The sequence below is a fragment of the Lycium barbarum genome, chromosome 4 (genome assembly GCF_019175385.1).
Source record: "Lycium barbarum isolate Lr01 chromosome 4, ASM1917538v2, whole genome shotgun sequence".
NCBI lineage: Eukaryota > Viridiplantae > Streptophyta > Magnoliopsida > Solanales > Solanaceae > Lycium > Lycium barbarum.
The window spans coordinates 25101172-25128227 of record NC_083340.1 but is presented as its reverse complement, the minus strand read 5'-3'; the positions used below and the strand labels follow the sequence as shown (position 1 = coordinate 25128227).

Genomic DNA, 27056 nt, shown 5'->3' with positions numbered 1-27056 from the left:
CAACGACTTGTCACTCCCGTACGTTACTGAAAAACAGGCTAACAACAACTGAATTCCAAGTCAAAAAGAAAGGCATTTTATCTTGGAAATAACAGTCAACTTGCCGACTTCAATATTAAATGCGTATGAACTTTAAAGTCATGAATAAATCTTCAACCTTTAGGAAACCTTCCACTCTTAGACATTTTTCTCCCCTTTTTGAACCAAAGAAAAGCAGCACAAACGTGGAGTTTCTTAAGAAATTTTCCTGGGATTGTAAAATTCAGAGCACCCATTTTTCTAAAATTGTTTTTGTTGTAGTTTGTTTAAGATATGGTGTGGAAATACAATGCTGGATTGGGGTTGATAGGAGCTTTTGTGTTTATATGGGTTGCTTCTGCTGAGGTTACTCAGGTATATAAGCCTTTTTATTTCCATTCTCTTTCTAATTTTCTTTTTGTTTTTGGTGTTTCTTCCTGCTTTCTGGGATTATCAAATATATTCTTGGTTTATTTTGTGGACTGATTGTTTCTTTTCATAGCTGAATGTCAATTTATTTTAGGGAAAAAGATTGATAACAAGTAAAGGGAATATATACATGATGCTTAATTGCTCAAAAATGCAAGCAACTTCTAAATTGGAAATATAAAGCTGATATTATAACTTCAAATTTCCTTTTCTTTTCCCTAATTTACTCCTAACATGAATCCGCAAGGGTGACTCAGTTGGTTGAGCATGGGGCTTCCATAATGGAGAAACCCCCCACCTCCAACAGCAGGGGATTTGCATTCTGGGTCGAGCTCGTCGCACAGGGCTTACCTAGTGCGGGTTATCTCTTCTATGTGGTTTGCGGGCTATTGCACAGGAGCGGGGTTTACCCTGTGCCCACCCAAAGGGTAGCGGCTGCGGGTTCTCTTGTCATTAAAAAAAAAAATTACTCCTAACATGAATAAGATTAATGCTAAATGTAGTCTGGTTCATGAAGTCTCAACCATTTTCCAATCTTGTTTAGTCTGATATCTGAGGGTACACTGAGAGAGGCAAGTTAACCTCAACCATTTCCAATCTTGTTTTGTTTCTAAACATATGCCTTTGAACAATGTCGGACGCAGAATAACTGTTTGAATACAAATCCCATTGATTGATGGCACCCACAATATTTCCACTATGGGTGCTATTAGCACTCCTATAACATCTACCTACTTGCTGTCTTTTGGATTGACTAAGGATATCGCATCCTTTATGCATCTCACATTCAGTAACACCTGCATATGCTACACTTAACTATTTTTCTTTTTTTTATTTCTTGGTAAGGTACTATTAACTATTTCTTTGTCACACGAGATACTTTGTTTTCCCAGTACAAGCTTTTATAAGTGTTCGTTCAGACGAGCATTTTGCTATATAGTAATTAAGTCTCCATTACACGTCATTGTGAATCTTCGTTTTAAATTTTCTAGTATCTTAACAACAGTTACTTGGGAATTATTGGTAAAGAAATGCTCAGAGCTGCTCCAAAAGGGAAAATTAGAATTTCTCCTTCATTATGTTGTAGTTCCTATGCTGAAGGTTCTGGCTGATCTTTTCTTAGCATGTGAAGGCATTTTTAAATAATTTTACTTTTTCCATTCACTTTTTTCTGTTGCCATCAGTTTCGATCAATTTAATGTTCTGCAATCATATGATCCAGAAGTTTCTGAACAGAAGATACTAAGATAAGACCATCTATGTCCTGCAGAAAATTTTTGTAGAGTACAAACAACCTTTTGCAGTTACATATCTGGGGATCTCTCTTATGGCAATCTTCCTTCCTATAGCAGTCTGTAAAGACTGGTTATGCAGTTTATTAGAAAAAGGTTCCTTAAAGAAATTGTACAATGAAAATCTTCTCCTGGACTCAGTTCTTGATGTGCCACTCAAACTTAATGACATGCATAACCATTCCGAAGGAGCTTTGAAGGGTTACCTTACAGAAGACATGGATTACAACGACCCGGAAGAAGGCTTTCCATTGGTTGATATCAACCATAAAGATGAGTTCCACTTTCTTGAAGAGGGCTATGAACGTAACTCATGGGACCTTGTCAAATGTAGCCTGTATCTTGCTCCCATATGGTTTGCAACAGAGGTATTTGTTTATGTCTTAAATCTTCTAACACTTTTATGTTGAACAATATACTGCTTTTAGTACTTGCATCAAACAATTCTGCCTATATCTCCACCCTCTCTCCTAAAGCCAAAACAAAACAAAATAGCGAGCAAAATTTTTTCTTAAAAAAAAAATAAAAAATTGGTAAATGTGATAAATGTGTTTGGATGAGATATGCTTCACTACCCAATCCTTAAATTGATTTTGCTTCAAGATTCACGGCCACTTATTTAATCATGCACTAGCTTTTTACTACGTCTTGGTTTTAGAAAACAAATGTCTGTTGCTTGCTCAAAATGTCGACAACACATTGAACATCTATAAAATCTCCGTTAGGAGCTCTAGAAAATATGAAATTAACATTTCAAAAACATTTCCAAGCAGAAAGATCATGAATATTTTTTTTTACTCGTAAAATAAAACCCAGAAAGATCACGAAGATGAAGAACTTGTTTTGTCCAAGTTTAGGATTTCGCAATTGATATTACCTTTCTTGTTTCTTGAAAATGTATAACGGACGAGAATTAGAAGACAGAGTATGCATGCAAGAATTGATGCAGTCAAGTTGTCATCATTTGAGTTGATCTGATTATGGATCAAAATAACCATACTTACATTAAAGGAATGTTTAATGCATCTAGGTCACTGACTCTTATTTTCCATATTCTGTCTTTACCTTGGTGACTGACAGTTATTTGTTGTCCTATTCTATCTTTGCTAGATGAATTATATAGTGGGTACTTGCATTCCCAACTTAATAGATTTATGGTTTGCAGTATTGTTCCAACTCTGCACTGGCGAATACGAGTGTGGCTAGTACTACTATTTTGACCTCTACATCAGGGCTTTTTACACTTCTTTTTGGAGCACTCCTTGGCCAGGATTCAATAAATATTACAAAGATGATTGCTGTTATAGTCAGTATGAGTGGTGTAGCACTGACTACAGTTGGAAAAACATGGGCTCCAGATGAAATGCTTAGTGTATCTTCGTAAGTCTTAAATAAGCATCTGTTTATCTACATTAACGTCTTTGCTTGTTAACGTCTTCAGATTTTCCAAACCAACCACGTTTACTATGCAAACTCTCCAACACTCATTTAGATATTCTATGCTGGAAAATGTTATCCATACTAGTGTCAGATTCTTTTTGAGGATTCAATTATTCCTTAACAAAGACTCTTAGGATTACACTGAGATGAAATTTGAAGATATGAGGAATAAACTGCATTCACAGGGGTAGGAGATGCTTTATCCAAGTTTAGCATATATAGCATCTTATTTTTTTTTTTTTGGTAACTAGACCTTTTATTATTAAAAGAGATATGACAGCTCAAAAATAAAACCAAAACAAAACTAAAAGAGTTGTTGTCCCAATGTCTTTCTATGCTCAAATATATAGCAAATAACCTGCTCATTTGACAAATAATTCCAAAATGTATTATTTTGTTTCTGGTCATGGCTAACCTGTCTGGTTCTTGACATAATTGGCTTTTCAATTTTTTATGAGTACAAATATTAGGTAATTTTTAATTTACTTTCATCTGCTCCTTTTTATGGCTAAATCTAGTGCATCATTTTTGTGGGTTCATTGCGGCTGACAGGACTGCTAAGCATTCCATTATTGGTGATGTTTTTGGTCTTCTTTCAGCAGTGTGTTATGGCCTATTTACAGGTAAGATATCTATCAGGTTTGGGATGAAATTCTCACTTTCATTTTTAATGTTAATTCTAGTTTCGTGGTTCTTATTTTGATCCGTGTATGGTTTTCTTGATGTACTCAGTGCTCCTCAAGAAATCTGCTGGATCAGGAGAAAAGGCACATATGGAGAGGTTCTTTGGATATCTTGGAATATTCACTTTGTTTGGCCTTTGGTGGCTTGGTAATGGACATTTTTAAAGTTTGTGCCCCTGGAAAGAACAGCATGAATTTCTTAATTTTTCTTTCATATTCAAAGAAGCTGCCCACTATTCCCTGTTTTGGCCTATCAATAAAAAATAACATTCTTGTGAGTTAATATAAATCAAACAACACAAGAATTGAACAAGGTGATCAGTTCTTGTTCTTCTTAATTTGTTTGGAAAGGGAGGTGGATGCAGAAAAGACCCCAGATATGTACTAAAGGGAAAGAAAGAGGGCAAATATAGGATAATAATGCACTAAGAAAGAGGGCAAATATAGGATAATAATGCACTAAGGTTAAATTATTCAGGTATCTAAGAAATAGTACAGCTTGAAAAGGAAAGAAGACAGATAATCTTTTTCATATTGAGTGGATTTCAAATATTTGGTAAGCCAGTGGATATCCAAAATTCAAGTGTGATTGCAACCAATCCTATTATATCCCGTCCTTAATTTGAATCTCTTCCTTAATTGATTTGTGTATTACTGATTTTTTATCACACCCAATTCTTTTTTCCAGTGTGGCCACTAAATGCTGTTGGGTTGGAACCTAAGTTTGATTTCCCAAGCTCAGCTTCTGTTGCTGAGATTGTCCTGCTGAATGGACTTATTGGGAGTGTTCTCTCTGACTACTTATGGTACGTACCAGCACTCATCCTTGTGAAAATTAGAACCTAAAACTTGTCTTGAATTGATCGTAACAGGGCTCCTTATATAGGCGAGCCACTGCCAGAATAAGATAAGTTAAACTATTGGAAATAAGATGCAATAGTTAAATAGGGAAAATTACCTGAATATGTATATTCCTTATTATGTCAGAATTAGGAAGATTTTGTATACTATTACTCTTGTTGAGCTAGGTCCATCAACGGAGATTTTGAGTTGGTGCAACTGAGAGATGAGTAAAGTAGGGCAAAGAAACTACTGAATAGAAAAAGGTTTTATAAAATGGTTCATTTCATCATCTAGTTACAATTAGTATTTAGCGACTTCAGTAGCTAATCGACTAAACCAGCTTCCGCACTACTTAGTAATCCTCAAGTTAGAGGGTAGAAGATATTCTTCACACCTAGCTTTGCTCGGGAAGGTATTCATGCTCAGTCTTTTCAAGTCTCTTGATTAGGATATCTGCTAGTTGCTCCTTTGTGTGAACGTATTTGTCTACTAATAACACAAACCTTGATCTTCTTCCTTATGAAATGACAGGCAATGTCTATATGTCTGAAGTGATGCTTCTGAGTTTCAATAAACCCATAGAATGAATCTAGAATATGAATACAGTTGCATTAAATCTTGACTTCCAATAAAACCATTTGGATCTTTTGTTAGATCCCACTTTTTTTATTGCTGCTTAGGTTATAATCTTTATCATCTCGATACATATTGAATAACACTGGGTAGAATGTTTCCTGGGGTTAAGCGCACCTCCCTGCACATTTAGCTTAAGCACAATCAGCTAATCATATGATAGCGGAGGTAAAATGAAATAAAACTGCAACGAGAGAGAACCAATTAATTGGGACACAGGCTGTTGTCTGTTGAGAGTCCTTGCTTTTGCTAAATTAAATGATAAATGGGAATATATCCCCTTCTTAATTTTGTGTTGCTCAGGTTCTTCCAGAATCTGCCTGTCTTTTTTCTCTACATTGATATCTGCTTATGCTCTATATGAACAGATTAACACGAGAATTTCTTGAAATATGAAACAGGGCGCTCTCAGTAGTATGGACAACACCATTAGTTGCGACACTGGGCATGTCATTGACCATACCCCTTGCTATGATTGCTGACATGCTAGTTCATGGACGTCGTTACTCTGCAGTATACATTCTTGGCTGCATTCAGGTTTTTCTCTTGGTGACTCCCTACATAGCTTCAAGAACCCGCTTCCAGTTTTCCTCTAGTTTCTCGTTTGTGTCACGAACTCCTATTGGAACCTACAAGTACTGGTCTCCAACTTACAGAGGCCAATCGCCATCTTAATTCCTATCTCGTGTTAAAAAGAAAAGAAATGGAAAAATCAGTAAGAACTCAATATGGAAAACACTAGGTGTCCGGTAGATCCAATTTCTACTAGAGCGGATGAAATAAAGCTATTACTTTTCCGCATGGTTGGAGTATGTTAAATGGATGTTTTAGAAACAGAGAAAAATTACAGGTCACAAACTCAAGTTCAATAAAGCCATTTTGCTTATTTTGTTTTGAAGGTCTTCGCTGGGTTCGTTATAGCTAACATCTCTGACAAGTGTTCGTGCCGAAGAAGATAACCCCGATGGCTACTCAGCTTCAAGGTGGAGAGCATTTTTAGTCCTCAAGTGTATAAAATATATACAAGTTTTCTTCCCCTCAAGAACAAGATATGTGTGCTAACACTATGGTGTAATTGTAATAATAGCGTTTCAAACTGTATATAGTTTGTTATTTTTGCAATATGTATTCTTTCTTCGTGGAAGTATTTTAATTTCTTGTCATCTGCTATTACTATTTAGTCCATCATCCATCGCTTTGTTTGTTAGCTTTTTATCCAATTTTTCTCTTAGATAAAAACATTGACCTACTTTATTTATGAGACTAAAAGCATATTTTTTTTAAGGTGCAATAACTTTCCTTATATGTGCAGGAAAGATTTTAGGATCCCAATAATTATATAAGTAGGAATACAAATTACATTCCTTTTCTTTTTTGGATTACGTTTCCTTTCCTTTACAGGATTCCGTTCACTTTTAGGGTTACTGGGAAAGTTATATAAATCCAAACATACCAATTCATGCCCAACATCTTCTCTTCTCATATGACACCATCAACAAGACGGCTTGCTGAATTTGGGGATGGAGGAGCATTCCCTGAAATCCATTATGCACAGTATCCTCTCAATATGGGCAGAAAGAAAGATGGGGGCAAGACTTTGCATTACTATGGACGAGCACGGTAAAGTGAGATATTGTTACACCCCGGAAATTTTTCGCTAGCGTACAGTGAGTAGACTAACGAAGGGCACGACGTATACGATGTCTTAGTAAGTAAGAAATAACATTTGATGATTCTAAATGAGATTCCAAAGACATTCGAGGTAGGAGACGAAAGTTGTTAAGGAAAACAAGGTACATGTTGTGTGTCAATTTACGAGCATCGGACTAATGATAGCTTAATAATGTTTTAGGGAAGAATTATAATGTCCCTTAGATGGTTAACGAGGTGTGAAACAAGTATCGAGAAGGTCCCATAAGGATTGGAGGTCAAACGAAGTGACGAGAACAAAATCAGAAATGAGATGGATTATACGACCAATCATACGGTCCGTATAATGTTATACGGTCCGTAGGATCGTCACAGTGAAGGTCCCTCACTGATGGGATTATACGGTCACTTATACGGACTCGTATAAAATTATACGGACCGTATAATGGTCACAAATTGAGTTGTTGATGGGGTGATTTCACGGTCACTTATACGGACCGTATAATGTGCCATATAATTGACACAGAAAGGGATGGTTGTTGAAGCAAATTTCACGGTCACTTATACGGACCGTATAAGTTTATACGGACCGTATAAGTGTCCGTATAATTACGTCGGGACAGCTTTTAAGTTTTTAAATAAGAGACCCAAGATCATTATATTCATTTCATTTTCATTCTCCACAACTCAAGAGTTCTCTAGAACCTTCCACACACTTCATATACAAGAACTCAAGAGAAATTGATGATCAACTTCATCAAACCAACAAAACTAAGTGTGAGGAACACATTAAAGTTCATCCAAGTCAAGAAATTCCATGAGAAGTGGAACTAGGGTTTTGCTCAAGTGAAGTATTTCCACTTAAAGCTCATTTCCACACTATCAAAGGTAAGTTTTATGGTATTTACATGTTATTTAAGGTGTTGAAAAGTTGAAACACTTGGATTGTGGAATCCGTATAGGAAATGGGTCATAAAAGTAGGAATAGTGTCATTTTTGGGTAATAGTTTGGAGTGAATCATGAATATTGCTATGTTGTGATTGTAATCACGTTATGAATGATGTTAAGAGCATGATAGAAACATTAGATGAGAATGAATGTAATGTTGTGCTATGATCATGATTATGGATGACCTTGAGAGGAAATTGTGGGGATTGGATAATGATGAATTTGATAAAAGTTATTGATGATGATACTATGAATGTTATTATTGACGTTTGGGAGTTGATATATGATATGGAGAAAGTAATATAAATAAAGGAGACGTTGTTCAATTTTCTCTAGCTTTAGTTCAAACACGCTTATGTTATCGATCATCTAATATGAATATGAACTCTCTTGAAGGTAGAAACATGAATATTGGAGGAGAACGATCAAGCGGTAGAATAGCTAAAGGAAAAGGTATGTAAGGCTAGTCCCTTCTTTCTAAGGCATGAATCTTATGATACAATATTCTCTATATCTTCATGATTTTCCTACCTTCCGGAAAACTAAGAGTCTATGTTTATGAATAGCCATATGGGCAAGATAAGAGATATGTTACGAGTGCAATAATAATGATGATGAGTCTAAGTCTAAATATTCTAAGGCCTATAATATTATGATTCTACAAGGCTAACGATCCATATTATGATCCATTGGTGTTGTTCATTGAATACACTCACCTTATATGCTAATTCCTTCAAGGTGAGGCAGAATGCTTATAAATACTCCATAATGGAATCGGGGGTTCACAACCTTACGTCACCCCGACAGATGTATAGTTTGTCTTGAGTTTTATGCATGATTGATGATAAGTATATAATGATGTTATTACACCGTGCCTATATGGCCGGGCAGACACCGCTAAGGCGGGCAGCGTATACACCATGTCTAGATGACATGGGCAGACACCACTAGTGGGCAGCATGATATGGTACCCCAGACGCGGAAGGCCTGGACGCGGTCTAATGATTATCACACCGTACCTATATGGTCGAGCAACTTATACATATATGCATACATGATATGATGATGATTATGAAGTAAGCCAGCATGCATAATTTCTTTTATAGTTGATGGTCAGTTACTGGTTGCTCCTTATTTGATGCTTCCTTATTTCATTAATGTATTGTTATTGTTGATGCCTTACATACTCAGTACAATGTTCGTACTGACGTCCGTTTTCTTTGGACGTTGTGTTCATGCCCACAGGTAGACAAGAAGGTGATCCAGACTCGTAGAAGTCATCAGCAGATCTACAGGAGCACTCCATTATTCCGGAGGTGCTATTTGGTTTATTCTTTTGTGTATATATACGTATTTTGGGCACGACGGGGTCCTGTCCCGTCCATATATCTAGTACTCTAGCAGAGGCTCGTAGATACACATGTGTGGGTAGTATGGTCTCACGATGTTACTATTATATATATATATATATATATATATATATATATATATATATATATATATATATATATATATATATTATTTTGATAGCCGAAGGGCTTATGTATATAAAAGTAATTATGTTTCCAAATGAAAAATGGTTTTCTTATGATTATGAGCACATGATTATTAAAGAAGTGCATAATGAGTATGATGAGTAATAGAATGAGCGCTGCTCGGTGGTTAGCTCGAAAACCGACGAACTGAGTCGGTTTTCTGGAAAATTTCCAAAATTAATTTCCAGAAAACTGACGGACTGCGTCGATTTTCCGTCAGTTTTCTGGAAAATTTCCTGCAGGCAATTCATGCATTTTCTGCAGCCACACCTGCATAGAAACCAGTCATGGCCCCTAGTCGGGTCGTGACAGATATGATGCAATTGTGAGGTAGGGTAAGAACGCTGAGAAAATCGTTTATTGTCAGTACAAGGATCTTGTCCCGAGGGATGAGGAACATCAAGAAGACTTGATTGTGGATGTGGAAGAGAGAAGGAGAAAATAATTGAGGAGACCAAGGCTTTCCCTGAGAAGATTATAAATGTTTGGTGGATCAGTGCAACAGCACAGCCCACAAAAGTTCCTACACAATCTCAAGACTTCAAGTTCATTAAGTACAAGCCTTCCCAGTAGTCGACATCATTTAATTCAGGTGCAAAACAGAGGATTATTAGAATGGTGGACATGTTGGTGGACCCTATTGAGCCACCCAAGTTCAAGCACAAGAAGGTCCCTAGGGCCTCTAGTTCACCACCTGTGCCCCTTATGCATTCTCCTCCTCGTCCTGTTACAGTGAAAGACAAACAGGATTAGAAGATTCCGCCTTGTATATCAAGCTGGAAGAACCCTAAAGGTTATACAATCCCACTCGATAGGTGTCTTTCTGCTGATGGCAAAGGACTTCAGGAGGTCCAAGTCAATGATAATTTGGCAAAACTTTCGGAGGCACTATATGTTGCAGAAGAGAAAGCCAGAGTAGCAGTTGCAATGCGATCAAAGCTTCAGAAAGAGATGATGCTGAAAGAGATGGAAATTCAGAAGTTGGCCCGTAAGGCAAGATTTGAGAGAGCTGCAGGTCCCGTGAATGATATGAGCAGTATGGAGTATTAGTGTCGATTACAGAGAGAGAAGATACGCAGGAGCGACGTCGGGAGAGGAGATTGAAAGAGGCAAAAGATACTACAACAATGGGTGGTAAGAAGAGAAAGATCACCGGAGATAGAGGCTGTTTGGATTGGCTTAAAAGCTGGTTTGACCAGTTTTTAAGCCATTTTTAGCTTATTTAGGTGTTGGGCTTTTAAGCCAAAATAAGCCAAAAGTCATAAGTTGGACAACCCAACTCATGGCTTTTTGGCTTAAAAGCACTCTAGTTTGACTTACAATTTTATTTTCTTATCCCATATAGTTTTTATAATTCCCAAGGTATCTTGTAAAACAAAACCCCTACACGCCTTTTTTATAATCCTTTCCTCAGTTCACACCTTTTCTATTCTCCATCCTTTTTCTGCAAATTTCCCTCACCTTGTTGATTTGATTTTCTATATTTGTTTTATTTGGACGTTTATTTATTTTTCCAGCTCTTTCTTTTCTGTTGATACCATTATGTGTTTCAAGATTTTGGAGCCATAGTTTTGACATTCATGTTGTTTCCCTCAACTCTCTGTTGCTTTCTTTTTCTTTTTGGCATTTGTTTAGAATCTTCTTTCTTTTACCTGTTGCAAATGTATTTGTTTTGAGTTCTGCGATTTTCTTATTCAGATTTCTTTCTTTTTTCTTTTGATGAGTTATGAGATGTTGTAGTTTTGATGATTTGACAAACTCACCAAGACTAGGTCTTTGATAAGGTCCCCTGAGCACTATACGAAACATGACAGCTGGTAAAGCTGTTGCAAGGTTCTGCAAAGCTGCAGCAGCACAGCTGTATGTGTGCTAGGAGCTACTAGTCCTTGGAAAGTCACCATCCATGGTCACATGTTTCTCACATGCTCTCTACTTTGGTCTCATATATGTACAACATGTTGGGATTAGTTTGACCTAACACTTGCAAATCAAAAAGATATATTTTTCTCAAGTGCAGCCGCCAGCCCTATCAAGGTGCTCTCAAGAACAAGCCTCGACAAACCAAAGGACCAGATCCCTGAACTAAAGATGCTTTAAGTCCTTAGGTTGTTGAGTCTTTGTTTCTTTGTTGTATAAATTTTAAACCTACTCTTTTCTTTTGAGAAGTTGTTTGTAGATGCTTGAATTCCAAGGGGATTGCTTGTAAGAAGGTTATCTTTACAAGTTTCGAGAGGTACACTAGGCTAGAGTTAGTCTAGGTGTATTGGTTAAAATTCTCAGAAGGTGCTTGCGGGCTGTTCACCCACTTAACCTTTTGAGTGGTACATTTGTCTAAGTAAAGGCAATGTGTATTAGTTTACTTGGCTAGAGGAAGTCGAGAGTTGCTTACAATAGAGCATTTGTAAGGGAGAGGAATTAAGAGTTTGATTCCTAAGTTGCAATAGGTTGTAATCTGAACATTGCTCAGTTTAGTGAAGTTGGAAATCCTACTACGGTAGGTCGTGGTTTTTAATCCCTGGAGCAAGGAGTTTTTCACGTAAATATCTTGTTTTATTTACTTTCTGTCATTATATGTGGAAACAGCTTAGGGACCAGGTCCCTTAGACTGTTCCGGTGATCTCTCAGGTGGTGAATACTAAAAGGGTGAACTCATAGGTTCTATCAATTGGTATCAGAGCGGGTTTTTTCTAAAAGGGTAATACCTAGAAATGATCCTTTGTCATGGCTAGTTCACCAAACATGGAGAAAGGAAAATTTATGACAAGACCACCAAGGTTCAACCGAAAATGTTATGAATGGTGGAAGGCAAGGATGCAGGATTTTATCTTGACAGAGGACCCTGAATTGTGGCACATTATTTGTGATGGTCCTCATGTTTTTGTCAAGGGTTGTGAGGCTGAAGAAAAGACAAATCCAAAAGAAAAGAAGAAACTCAGTGACACTGATAAAGAAGCCATTCAAAAGGATCTCAAAGCCAAGAAAATTCTTATTCGTAGTCTTAGGTTAGAAGAGTATAATTTCATTGCCTTCTGCAAAACGCCAAAGGAAATCTAGGATGTTCTAAAAAAATGTCTATGAAGAATCTAGCGGAACAAAGCATCTCAAAATTGAGACACTTACCACAAAGTATAATTCTTTCAAAATGAAGGAAAGTGAATCTGTTCATGATATGTACACTAGATTCTCCTCCATCATTGAAGAACTTCTCTCCCTTAATTGAGTTATTGAGGAGCATCTCTTACCTCGCAAACTGTTGAGGGCTCTGCCAACTTTATGGGAAGTGAAAGCGTGCAGTATTCTTGAATCCATGGATCTGGAAGAACTGACACTCGATGAACTGATTAATGACCTCAAGATCTATGAGTTAAGAAAAAAAACGAAGAAGAAGAAGAAGAAGAAGAAGAAGAAGAAGAAGAAGAAGAAGAAGAAGAAGAAAAAGAAGAAAAAGAAGAAAAAGAAGAAAAAAAAAGAAAGGTTGTTAAACCAGAAGAGAAAAGTGATTCAAGTGGATATGAGTTTGAAATGTCGCACATCAGTAAAGGCTTGTCAAAGTTAGGAAGCAGCATCAGAAATGTCGAAAAAGAAAAAGAGCAGTACCTGGTCCCCGAGGACAAGCTCAACTCAAGAACGGAAGCTGACACCTTAGTTGAGGAATCTTTAGCTGATTGGGAAGATTCCTCTGATGAATCTGAAAATGGTAACGATGCTAGGGAAACATCCATGATGAACACTGATGATGAAAATTTCAGATATAACTCTAACTTTGTCCTGATGGCAAGATTAGAAGAGGACAATGATAAGGAAAAGAAATATATCTCTGGACCTGAAGGATGGCGTTGGACTCATAATGATCATGCTGGTCATTCTGAGGTCTTGAGTAAAGACAAAGGTCAGTCATCACAGAGAAACAGAGAGAATGTTGAAAACAAACCAAGATGTGAAGGACCTAGTCTTAAAACAAAGAAGAGCTTGTTACTTGCATGGACAAGAAGACATCTAGTTTATCCATTCTTTCATCACTTGGGACCCAAGCTAATTTGGGTTCTTAAGTTCTGTAAGTAATTGGAGAAATGGTCTGGAGTGAGAAAGGAGCAGTCAACAAAGTGTTGGTAAATATGACTGCTCTGAGCGCAAAATTGAAGAAATGGTTAATCTTCTCTCACTCAAAGCCTTGCAGGTGGGAGTGTGTTAGGTGATAGCATGAAGAGATTATGCACTCTTTATGTGAACAAAAGTCGGCAAGACACTCTCTCATGAATTTAAATGTGCATAATATGCTGAAGGGTTGAATTGCAAGTATACTAAGATAGATCAGCTATGGGGAGTTCATTATGGTTAATCTTATACTGTCAACAAACATATGTGTGGTCCCTATCAATGATAAATGAAAAAATCAAAAATTCTGGAGGACCAGGTTCATATGAGATCAACAATAAATGACAATAAGTGGTGTGATAAAGATAAGACAAGGGCAATCTGTGTGTGCTGTGTCTCTAGAACTCTTCACTGTCTCCTTTTGGGAAAAGAAAGATAAGACTCATGAAGATCCGCCAAGACATGATGATAGGTGGTATTTTCGTTAGGCCTATGCTAAATGAATATGTGGTTGAGATCCTGTTCCTAAGGATTCACCGTGAGTTGGCTAAGTGCAAAAAGGTCCAAGCTGAATTGTCTGAAGAAATGTGAGTGTGAATTCTTCTGTCTCAATGATCGTGAAAAAGACTTGAAAAGAGCTCAACTCTAAGGGAATGAAGAACTCCTCATTGGACTTTTTAATAAAGTATTCTAAAAAGGAACGAAGATCACAAAATCAGAGGAGGATAGGACGTAAGGCTAAGATAAAAATTCAAGCATGGGATAGCAAAGGAAGAAGGTACAACCAAGTGTCCAAGGATACAAAAGAACCTGGTCCCTTTAGTTCATAAGACCTGAGGTTCCTAAGCTATCATTTCAGCTTGATAAAGTGGCTCACTACTCAAGGCAAGCACGTTGAACATCAAAAGCTCCTCACAATAATGTAGGTCCAATACATCAAGGATACGTAGACGTTCGGATCGGTATTTTAGGGGTTGAAAAGGTGCCTGAAGTAAGTTTTGTTTGAAAAAACTTAGTGTTTTTTCCATACTTTGACCAATGATTAGTCGTGTGTCAAGACTCCGAAACGTCAATATTTTATATAGAACCTGATATTTTTTTCTGCGTACAATAATGTAGGCTCAATACATCAAGGATACGTAGACGTTCGGATAGTCATTTTAGGGGTTGAAAAGGTACCCGAAGTAAGTTTTGTTTGGAAACTTTAGGGTGTTTTATTTTTTAAGATTTTGATTTAAGCGTGTTATTTTTTAATCAAGACATAACTTTATTTTGAATATAAATATAATTCTAAAAAATATAGGGATAAAAACTAGTTGTAAAGTCGTCAAACTTTAGATGGTCATAACTTTGCGCTCGGACGTCCGTTTTATGCGTTTTTTTTTAACTTGCGTATTTTTTCGAGATCTATGCGGGCAAACAGCCATAAGGTGGTTTGGCCGAGCCGATTTTAAAAAAAAATGCCTTTTATCCCATTCAATTTCGATTTTCCCCCAAATTGGCATGAATTTTTCAGTTTTATTTACTTATAAGATGGTGATACGCAATAAATTTCAACGTAAAAATCCTGGGGTAATATAGCTGTGAATGTCAATTTCACTTCTACGGTTTCAATTTTTGAAAATAAAGCTGACTAATTTTCTCGACACATAAAGTTGACTAAACTAACCTTACAGTCAAACACTAAGTTTTATCAAACAAAACTTACTTCGGGCACCTTTTCAACCCCTAAAATGACGATCCGAACGTCTACGTATCCTTGATGTATTGGGCCTACATTATTGTACGCAGAAAAAAAATATCAGGTTCTATATAAAATATTGACGTTTCGGAGTCTTGACACACGACTAATCATTGGTCAAAGTATGAAAAAAACAGTAAGTTTTTTCAAACAAAACTTACTTCAGGCACCTTTTCAACCCCTAAAATGACGATCCGAACGTCTACGTATCCTTGATGTATTGGACCTACATTATTGTACGCAGAACAAAATATCAGGTTCTATATAAAATATTGACGTTTCGGAGTCTTGACACACGACTAATCATTGGTCAAAGTATGGAAAATAACACTAAGTGTTGCAAAAAATAAAGTTGGCCAATTTTTTTTTTTGTACTGTTTATATAACACAGTATTTTACTGCGTTATACAAAAAAAAAAAAAATTTGGTACTTCTATAACGCAGTATTTTATTGCATTATAGAAAGAAAAAAAATTTTTGGTACTTCTATAACGCAGTATTTTACTGCGTTATAGAAGTACCAAAAAAAATATTTTTTTTCTATAACGCAGTAAAATACTGCGCTATAGCACTTAACGGCTCCGTCTCCGTTAGTGCTATAGCGCAGTATTTTACTGCGCTATGGGTACTTTGTAACTTTTTTTTTTTTGGGTATTTTGGTTCAAAATGTTTTTTTTTTTTTGGGCATTTTGGTTCCGGACCCCTCTATAAATAGCTCGTTGAGAAAAGAAGTATGCTCACATGGCAATTCCAGAACAACCTAACATAGGAGACATTACGCTCTTCAGAGCTCTTGTCTAAGCTGTCCTCATAAAGGTCAAGGGACCAGGTCCCTATGACTCAGGTTAGTAGTCCTTTCAAGCATTACATATTTTTAATTTTGTCTAAGTGGCATGTCTTTATTAGTTCCCGCTTCTTTTAAGCCAAACGTCTCTTTCTTTGAACCGATCCGATTGTAAAAACCTTTGATCAAACCAATGGAAATCGGTTCCTTCCTCCCATCTAAGCATTTTTACACTCCTCCTTCCTCTCTCACATAATCTCTCAACCCTTGCACTCAATCTCTTCGCTCAAAATAGACCATGTCAAATCGTGAGTCCCCCTTCTCTGATGGAACGGAAATCAACCCCACTCTCTCACCTCCCAAAGAACCCATTCTAGCAGACCCACTATCATTCTCTCTTTCTCAAAAAGATCACATTTCTACTATCCAAAAACCTAATGTGCCTTCACCTAAACCGGTCGTTCCTGGTCCCTTTAAAACTCAAGAGAAACAAGAATCAAAAGATTTCATCTCTGAATCTACAAAACTCTCTTTTTCTGACAACCCCGACTCTGACATCAGTGCTAAAGCCGTTACTACCTCCTAACTCTTTGGTCTTACGGAAGAAACAGTTGACAATGATGACGGAATAGAGGTGTCAAGTCAAAACAACGGTGCTGAAATCTATAGGCTAGTAGAGGTGATGCATGTGAATGAGGAAAGTGTTCTAGAAGAACATCCTCAAAAATCAGGAAATTCCAACCCCTTAACCAGTACAGAAGAAGTAAAAAGTTCTGAAAATGTCGATATTGTGACTGGTACTCGTGAAAAAGAGGTGGAGCTGTCTGCAAGGAATATTATCTTAGATATCGTGGTTGAAAGAGGAAAGGCGATGTCAGGTAATGCGGCAAATAAAAGTGAGATAGTGAAAAGGCCTAGTAAAAGTGCAGAAGATATAGCGGTAAATGAGGATAGTGATATTGCTAAAGTAAGAAGTGAAAATGTGGATGTTTGTTTAGATAATGCTGGTGATAACCTTGATGACATTTTACGAAATATTGTAAGTGATATTGCTGAGAAAGAAATGACTGAAAGGGGATCTGAAAAAGTAAGTTTGGATGCTCAAGAGAAACCTGGAGAGATTAAGAAAAAGTGATAGAAAATGAAGTAGAACAGAGAAACAGTGGTGAAACAGAGTATGTGAATATCGTACCTGGTCCCGAGGAACATTGTTTGGACATTGTACCACTGTCCTCCATTTGTGTATCTCTGGAAGGATGCTCAGGAAGGGAATCTGGTGCTTCAAAATCATCTGGGAAAGGAAACATTACCAAAAGTAAGCACATTGCCAAAAAGAAAGTGGTATCCCAGCCTAGCAAGAAACCCTTCACTATCAAACTCAGAACTCAAACACAACTGGACTCCACTTCTAAGTCTGACAAAGAAAAGAGTCCAAAGAGTGGAAGAAGAGTCGTCAGGCCAAGAGACAAAAAAGAGGTGGTGAATGTGGTTGATGGCCAAGGAAAGAAATAAGAAGAGTCTCACCGAGAAAGAAAAAGCTCGAAAAAGAAGGTGAAAGTGAGAAGTGAGAAAGATACTGCTGAACTACACAAATCTCAGAAAATCTCTAAATCTCCTAAGAAAAGGAAGAACGTTGAAATTGAGGTAACAGGTCCATCCAAAAGGGAAAAGGTGGTAGTCAGGAAGGAACCCGGTCCTTCACTACAGGGACCACTCAAGAACAACGAAGATATTTTGAGAATCAAGAATCTGAAAGGACAAAAGGTGCTACTTGGAAGAGTGCTTGATCCTGAAATAATTGGACATCGGGGATTGAATGAATTGATGGAAATCTTAAAAGCTTAACACTGGAAATCTTCACTACAGGGACCACTCAAGCCACAATATTAACTTCTTTTTTAGTTGGTCAATAAGGTGGTATTGCCCAGAGCTGAGAAAAGGTGTGTTGCATGTAAGAGGGATCTGTTCCTGATGGAGATCTTGGATGAAGGACACTTAGTCAGTCTACCCTCCATCATGATTGAGCATATGATTAAAGTCGTAAATACAAAAGATGGAAAGCATGGTCTGCCTCATGGTTTTCTCCTGACAAAAGTTTTTGATCACTTCAAGGTTGTTACTGGGAAAGCCACTAAAGGAATAAGGAAACAGATGTTCGCTTTGAGCACACTAGAAGAATGTGGCATTGTACGAATGAAAGGGGGATAGAGAGCACCTCTACCATCTCAAGTCTCATTGAGGCAAACGAGAAAATGTTAGCTGATATAGAGAGGTTGCAGGTTGAAAATGCCCTATTAAATGTAGAAAACGCTAGGTTGGAGGTTGCCAAGTTAAGAGGTGAAAATGAAAATCTCCAGCTGAAAGTTGGACGACTTCAGGAGCAGATCTTGGAAAATCACAGAGCTACTGATGTCAGGCTGGATATGATGCTCAAAGCTTTTCAACCCTATCAAAACTGCAAACACATGATCCATCTCCTTTTTATATTTTTTTTGGTCCCCTTGCCTAACCTTGGTCTTAATTCTGTAAAATCTCTTTTTGGCTTAATGACTATGGCCCTATGGCAACTTTATTTTTTATGTTTATGCTTCAACTGACTGCTACTCTTCAATGAAAATTGCTCTGTTTTGTGTACATGTTTTTTTTCCTTCTTTTGTTCTGGTTGTTCTATCACTATTCCTTCTAAGTTTCCCAAGTGGTCTGAGTTAATGACTCTAAACTTCTTCTGGCTTATGTTAATCTTTTATCTCTTTTTAATGATGCCAAAAGGGGAAAATTGGAATTGGTATTGATGTTAACGGACCACAATCTCAGGGGAGGTCCCGAATAAATTGTTGTTTGTGTTGTGTGGCTGCTGTGTGTAGGTTGTTGTTTGGTTGTGTTGTGGGAAGAGTTGTGCGTTGTCAACCTGGTGTGATGATGAGGGAGATGTCCTTAGGTCCTTAAGGGGGATTCCTGGATACAAGCCAGTTGAATATTGCACAGGTGTAAAATGAAATGGGGATACGATCAAATTGGAGCGCACTTGTTGTTAATGGCCATGCCCTCAGGGGGAACTTCATTACAAGTTTTTCATCATCAAAAAGGGGAAAATTGATAAGTTATGAGATGTTATAATTTTGATGATTTGACAAAAACACCAAGGACCAGGTCCTTGATAAGGTCCCCTGAGCACTATACGAAACATGACAGCTGGTAAAGCTGTTGCATGGTTCTGCAAAGCTGCAGCAGCCCAGCTGTATGTGTGCTAGGAGCTACTAGTCCTTGGAAAGTCACCATTCATGGTCACATGTTTCTCACATGCTCTCTACTTTGGTCTCATATATATACAACATATTTGGATTAGTTTGACCTAACACTTGCAAATCAAAAAGATATATTTTTCTCAAGTGCAGCCGCCATCCCTATCAAGGTGCTCTCAAGAACAAGCCTCAACAAGCCAAAGGACCAGATCCCTGAACTGAAGATGCTTTAAGTCCTTAGGTTGTTGAGTCTTTGTTTCTTTGTTCTATAAATCGTAAACCTACTCTTTTCTTTTGAGAAGCTGTTTGTAGGTGCTTGAATTCCAAGGGGATTTCTTGTAAGAAGGTTATCTTTACAAGTTTCGAGAGGTACACTAGGCTAGAGTTAGTCTAGGTGTATTGATTAAAACTCTCAGAAGGTGTTTGCGGGTTGTTCACTCACTTAACCTTTTGAGTGGTACACTTGTCTAAGTAAAGGCAAGGTGTATTAGTTTACTTGGCTAGAGGTAGTCGAGAGTTGCTTACAGTAGAGTATTTGTAAGGGAGAGGAATTAAGAGTTTGATTCCTAGGTTGCAATAGGTTGTAATCTGAACATTGCTTAGTTTAGTGAAATTGGAAATCCTACCAGGGTAGGTCGTGGTTTGTAATCCCTTGAGCAGGAGTTTCCACGTAAATATCTTATTTTATTTACTTTCCGCCATTATTTGTGGAAACAGCTTAGGGACCAGGTCCCTTAGACTATTCTGGTGATCTCTCAGGTGGTGAACACTAAAAGGGTGAACTCATAGGTTCTACCATCTTTAATTTATTTGATACAACAATCTTACTGTTAATTTAATTACTGTTGCAATATTTTTATCAATATAAAACTACAAGTGAATTGAAATGTAAATCAATCTTTATTTGTGTCACACCCTGACTTTACTAGGGTGTGATGGGCACCCGACCCCATACTCGGAGCCGAGCGAACCCGCTGACTCTTATTACGTACTTAATTTCCTTAGACTCTTGCATTAATAAGGAGTGGAAAACATAGTAAAGCTTTCAAATTTTTTTTTTCATCGTACTCAATCAATATAATCTGTGATCATATGGATTGTATAACATCACATAAAATGACACATAGGCTAGTGGAGCCGCTCACAATACCGACATCCTATACCCACGACTCTGTCTGCAAAGTCTCTAACATTTATCAGACATCGTAGCACATGTACTCTGACTCGGTAGCACTCCAGGATCAAGTGGAGCTTGCCAACTCTGCTGGAATATCTCCTATATTAGCTTCAACTCTTCTGGGTGTACCTGCGCGGCATGAAACGCAGCCCCCGAAGAAAGAGAGGGTCAGTACGAGCAATGTACTGAGTATGTGAGGCATGAATAATAACTGTATGGAACATAGAACATGTCATAAGATAAAAGAGTAACCTGTACATATGAGTGCCGCTTAGGCGGATGCCATGCATACTTATCTGGTCATATCATATCATACCATATCATATCATTTCATATCATATCATGTCATAGCGCTGAAATACGTTGGCTCGCCCATATATCCCGCGTCCGGGACGATATCATGTATCATACTCCAACTGATCAGGTGGCTGTGCGTCTATAGCGCCTTACCTTTCCCCTTACCCCATATACATATACATGTATCATGTTCATATATCAGCGTTTATAGCGCTCTGGCCCCTTTTTCCCATTTACATATACGTGTATCATGTACATATGTCAGCGTCTATAGCGCTCTGGCCCTTTTTCCCATATACATATACATATATCATGTGAGCAGCATGCAGGAGAGCCCAAGAAATGCTATAAGTCCATCGGGGTGACGTAAGGTCGGTAACCTCCGATTATATTATGGAATAATCATAATCGCCATGTCTCACCTTGAAGGAACTAAAATTATAAGGCGAGGCTATCAATAAAGAGTAGCGTTAAGAGAAAACATATAATAAAATCATAAACCTCATATTGTCATATTCATGGTAGGAACATATCGTCAACGTATCTATCGTAGACATTTTCTCATTTTTGACTTCATCATTGTCATTATAAAACATATCCATCGTCATTGTCATAAAAGCTTACAAAACCATAAACCTTTTGTTTTGAAAAAAATACGAACATTTTTGAAAACATTGATGGGTTATCGGAAAAATAATCATTGCCTTGGGACCATAGACTTCTAACCTTTAAAGACAAGGAAAATATGGAACATCTATAAATTCATAACGTTAGGAATCATGCCTTTGAAAGAAAGGGACGAGCCTTAACATACCTGTTCCACGTCCTATTAGCTACGCTTATGTGTCCGAGCTTGTAAGTCTACATTTAAGATAATTCACACTAATGTTAGCCTTTTCATCGTACACTTGTGCCATAATTCAAATTATACTATTTTATATTCTGCCGAAAATCGGGCAGCATCTCCCCTGTTTATATGCCTAGCCCAAATTTTTAATTCAGCAGCCAACAACAACATCAACAATACCAACATCAAATATAATGTTCCCAACTCCAAAATATCTCATAAAACAGCCCACACGCTGTTTTCCAACTTTCATAACTAATTAACTCAGTATACAATTATTTAATCGCGTATTCTTCGTAAATAAACCGGTATTAGCACAAATAGAAAGAGATTCATACCTTTCTCCCTTTAATATTGCTTAATCTCCACTTTTCCACGCTAAATTTAGGCCACCACACACTGTTATATGATTCTGCACCAATAATTGTACGCTACTCGGACTGAAATTTGGAATTTTATACCTGGTTTGGGCAAAATTTGGTTTGGGGAGTTGGGGAGAACTCTCCATATTTTTGGAGAGTTTTGGGGTGTGTTTTTCGTGGGTTCAACTGAAAATGAGAGGGGTTTTCCCCTTTTTATGATGTTTAGAAGCTGCCAGAAACTACTGGAAAAATGCTCAGCGCGTTCGCGTTGCCTTCTGGCGCGATCGCGTAGGGTAATATAAACTCCTTCTGCGCGTTCGCGTCCCCTTTGGGCGCGTTCGCGCAGGGTTAAATTTTCGGACTGGATGTTCGTTCAGTAAAACGGTCATAACTCTTGATCCCGATATCGTATGAGGGCCCACGACCTATGGTTAGAAATCTCTTTCAATTATCTACAACTTTTATTTCTGGTGGTTTTCCCAAATTCCAAACTTATAATGCCTTTTTTTCCCTTTCAAGTCAGATCATCCGAAAACGTTTCCTTAAATCGTCCTTTTGGAGGGCTTATGCCCATTTTTGGCTTATGGGTCCTTCTTAGGACTTGCTCAACTTTCCATATACTACTCGTATGTATCTTCATATGTCCTTTATAAAACTTTGACATGTGGGCCCCACTTAGCTTGCAGCAACGAGGGCTTTTCGTCAATTAACTTATGAACTAATTTACACCATATGGTCTCCAAATGTCATATATATGCCATTATTACCTTCTTATAACACAACCTTCATTCTGAAATTGATTTTCAGATTTTTGTTCAGCCCGTTCGCGCCACGTTGGGGGCGCGTTCGCGCTGTATTGGCCCTTTGGCCCATTCTAAGTCGTCTACAGTTTTTGGTAACGCAAAATTTTTCCGGGGTGTAACAATTTGAATCAATTAGATTAAAAAATCTTGAATAACCAGCTTATTTATAGTGTTAATGGCAGCAAGGATACTTCAGCCATTTCAGCACCTTTTACCAAATATCCCAACAGCTTTTTTTTTTAAGCTCATACTTTATCCAAACAAGTAACTACTTATTTTTAAAATCAGCTCAAGCACTTTAAAAAGTGCTTTTAAGCACAAGTGCTTAAATTATTTTTTTTAAGCGAATCCAAACGGGCTCATAGAAACCGTGATGTTAGCGAAAAGGTGGCTCTTGGGATGGCTTCTACATCAAGAGGAGAGGTCCTGATGTATGACTAGAGATTGTTCAACTAGGACAATGGGATGGATTCTGGATTTGCCAGTACTGATGATGCCTACAACATCTATGATAAAGGCCTATTTACTACTCAGCCTACTTTATCTACTCTTTACATACCTAAAAAAGACGTTGATTCTGATATGTATGGAGCTGTTGATGAGCAGAAACTGAAAAAGATCTTTAAGCCTGACAAGGATTTTGTTGGAACATCTGAGAGAGCTGGTCCAAGAGATAGACCTGTAGAATTTGAGGATGCTGATCCATTTGGTTTGGACAAGTTGTGGACCAAGGTTAAGAACAATATGGCAAATAATGGTAGTGGTATGTAGCTCTGCCACTGCTCATGAAGGCTAGTGTTGGTTCCACGCAAGAAGGCTACATCTAGAACTCATTGTTTCGACTACGGGCGTTGACAACATCCTGAACATGAGCATTTAGACACCTAAACTAAACTTTATTCCTATTGGACACTTGAATTTAGTTAAAAAAACTCTATGATACCATCGTCTTATAGACACCTAAAAAAAACTCTATGATACCATCGTCTTATATACATATACCGTGATGGTATCATGAAGGACTGCTTTAGTCCTTCAACGAGACACTCCTTAGGACCATGGTACCATCATGGTCTATAAATATATTGAGATGGTATCATGGAGGACTGTTTCATTCCTTCTCTTAGTCCTCCCTGATACCGTCGTGATATATAAATATACTGCGATCGTATCACGGAGAGGAAGGAGTTTGGCCGAGGGGTATGTTGGGTAAATATTTTCAGCTGGTGGAAGTAGAATTGAAAATAGTCTGGGAGGGGGCGTGGGCGGGTAAATATTTTGTATTTTGGGGACAATTAGTGATGTTTACCCTATTTTATATCCTTTAGAAACCATATATTGTCTATGTATGTAAATAATCACTCATTTATTTTTGGTTGAATACATGTGTAGCCCCTTAAACTTGTCGTTTTTTTTTCATTTAGACACCTAAACTAAACTTTATTCCTATTGGACACTTGAATTTAGTTTAAAATGTGTCAATTAGACACAAGCAGCTGAAATATCACCTCCTTTGAGAGCCTGAAGTGCTATTGAAATTTTTTCTTCCTCTTTCTCCTTTCTCCTATCTTCTGGATCTCCTTTCTCCTTCACCATCTCCATTTTTCTATCATCTCTTCATTGCAATGATCTATCTCCAACACCATCTCCTTGTCCTCCAACATCACAGCCACTGTCCCCATCATTTTTGATCCACAGAAAAGGTCACTATCCGCCAACCAGGGAAACCACCGCCCAAATCCACCATCACCATTATCAAAAATATAAAGTGAAAGACATTTTGAACAGGGTTTCCCATATGGGTCCAATTTCAAGATATTTCCGCACTCCAACCAAATTTTAACTTGAACAAAACCAAAATTAAATACACCAAAAAAAAAATTATAGGAAGATCAACAACTCAATTTGAGAATTGAAAAAAACTTATTTTGATAATTGGGATCTCATAACTGATTCTTCTTCAAGGTTGATCTAGCAATTTGATAATTGGGTATTTCGAAACTGCCCCAACTTCTCTAAATATTAAATATAGGTTTGAAGGGCCAAAATTTTGTAGGAAGTCATACGGTGGGTTTATCTCTCCCGAAGAAGAAGAAGACCCAGGCTTTTTCTTTCTTTGTTTTTTTTTTGTTTTTTAATTTTTTGCTGACATGCCTTTTTTTAATTGGTCTTTTGCCATGTCATTTGGCTATGTACTTCACGCGTCTTTGCTTTTAGGGTTGACAGTTTTAAAGGGGTTTAATCGGTACAATTTCCAATTAGATAAAGTGTTCATTTGGGACAAGGTATAGGTCACGTGTCTAAATGAAATAAAGGGATAAGTTTAGGAGGCTACAGTATTCAGCCTTTATTTTTATAAGATCACATAAATTTGCGCGTTATTAAAAAAGAGAGAGAGAGAGAGAGAGAGAGAACTACCTTAACATCTTTAAATACATTTTCATGCAACCGCCTAAACATTTATGGGAAACTTACATAAATGACTACATTTTGAGAGTTAAAAATTTGGCATAGTTATGTTTTAGCTAGTTACGTTTCATAGCTACAGTAGATTGTATTCAGAATTCGGATTGTATTCAAAATTCGGCTGAGTCAGATTTTGGTATATTCAAGTTCAGATTTCGCTGTATTCAAGTTCGATGTCGATGTATTCAAGTCAGATGTATTCAACTAAGTTGTATTCGAGTCAAATGTATTCAACTCAACTGTATTCATTTGTAGCTACTTTTTCACTGTATTCATGAAATGACTATCTGTATTCATAAACGGGTTCGCTGTATTCATGAATACAACAAGTAAAAACTGAGTACAAAAAAACATAGATACACCAAAAATTAACAAATACACTCTAAAAAAATGAATACAATCTAAAAATTTAACAAAAAAAGCTCGAAAAAGTGTATACAATCGCTGTATTCGTGGATACATCAACAGCAACCACTAGTTCCGGCTAGATCTGCCGACGATTTATGCCAGAAATTTCACAATAATAACAACAACAACAACAACAACCACCCTTATGCTAACAAAATACACCCTAAAAATGAATACACTCTAAAAATCAGTTATGAGATTTTTCCAAGAGGCAACGCCGGAAAACGACCGGATCTGGGGAGGAGACGCTTGAAAAAGACGGATTTGGAGAAGGAGACGACGAAAAACGATCAGATCTCGAAGTTGGAAATCGTACCATGCGTCCTGTCTGGCTCTGTGAAAGTTCAGGTGCTTTCCACTTTCATCTATAGTCAAATTCAGTGGTGGCTAATGATTCTAATGACGATGTGACCTTATCCTATCTTATTATTTCCTTTCTTATCAGGCAGATGAACTGAAAAGATAGGTCTTTAAAGGTTCCAAGGTGAGAGTTCATTATTTGGGTTTGATCAGAGGATAATGATGGCGGCAACGGAACTTCGGCGGTGACTCTGTGGTGGTCGGCGGCGGCGAAGACAAAAGAAGCATCTCAAAGCTAGCCCTAAAATTTTCAGTCAAGATATAAAATAATAAAAATAGAGTATTCTATTTTAAATAAATATGTCGCTATTAGTTGTATTTAACATATTACTCTTAACTATAGGACAAAATTAATCTAAATTATAGCTACTAAATATAAATATGTACTAGAATTAGTTAAGTCATGTAGTTATCCCTAACATTTATTTAGTTCTTACATATCATCTCTATGTAAATTAGTGGACTCACATAATTACCAACTAATGGATCGAGGGCAATTCGGCGAATTGCCCTTCTTTTGCGATGGTATTTAAATTTTGCCCCTCATATTTGTGGTCTTTAAATTTTGCCCTTCGGCTAAATCGCATAGGTTCCGGGTTCGAACCCCCGCTCAGTCAAAAATTTTAAAAATTTTTGCAAAAAGTTTAAATTTCGCTATGCCCCCTCCGGCAGACCTTTAGTTATGTTTAACTAAAAGTCTGTCGGAGGGGGCAGACTTTGCCTTGAAGCATATATATGTATTTTTTTTTAATTTTTCAAGGTAAACTTTTAGTAATGCCTTAACTAAAAGTGTGCCTCATAAAACATAACTAAAAGTATGCCCTATAAGGCGTAAGTTTTCCTTAAGGCATAACTAAAAGTTTGCATTATAAGGCAAAATTTAAATTTGGCTATGCTCCCTCCGGCAGACTTTTAATTAAACATAACTAAAAGTTGCCCCCTTCGGCAGACTTTTAGTTATGTTTAACTAAAAGTCTGCCGGAGGGGGCAGACTTTGCCTTG

At 37.4% G+C, this 27056-nt stretch overlaps 1 protein-coding gene and 1 pseudogene across 1 annotated transcript; both read left to right on the top strand.

Annotated features, from left to right (window-relative positions):
* Window positions 1-4: 4 nt before the first annotated feature.
* On the top strand, window positions 5-6527 carry LOC132635619 (uncharacterized). Its single transcript, XM_060352078.1, has 8 exons — window positions 5-393; window positions 1718-2107; window positions 2905-3119; window positions 3732-3802; window positions 3912-4010; window positions 4551-4668; window positions 5740-5875; window positions 6238-6527. Exons 1-8 carry the CDS (start codon window positions 313-315, stop codon window positions 6295-6297), a joined length of 1170 nt encoding a protein of 389 aa, XP_060208061.1. The 5' UTR covers window positions 5-312; the 3' UTR covers window positions 6298-6527.
* A 294-nt stretch (window positions 6528-6821) lies between these two features.
* Window positions 6822-23591, top strand: LOC132637316 (SNW/SKI-interacting protein A-like; annotated as a pseudogene).
* Window positions 23592-27056: the final 3465 nt, after the last annotated feature.

What these genes read in the sequence shown, in the direction of transcription:
- LOC132635619 (XM_060352078.1), top strand. Translation starts at nt 313, where the DNA reads ATGGTGTGGAAATACAATGCTGGATTGGGGTTGATAGGAGCTTTTGTG. An exon ending in GAAATGCTTAGTGTATCTTC is followed by an intron (nt 3,120 to 3,731) that starts GTAAGTCTTAAA and finishes TGCGGCTGACAG; the next exon opens with GACTGCTAAGCATTCCATTA. An exon ending in GTTCTCTCTGACTACTTATG is followed by an intron (nt 4,669 to 5,739) that starts GTACGTACCAGC and finishes AATATGAAACAG; the next exon opens with GGCGCTCTCAGTAGTATGGA.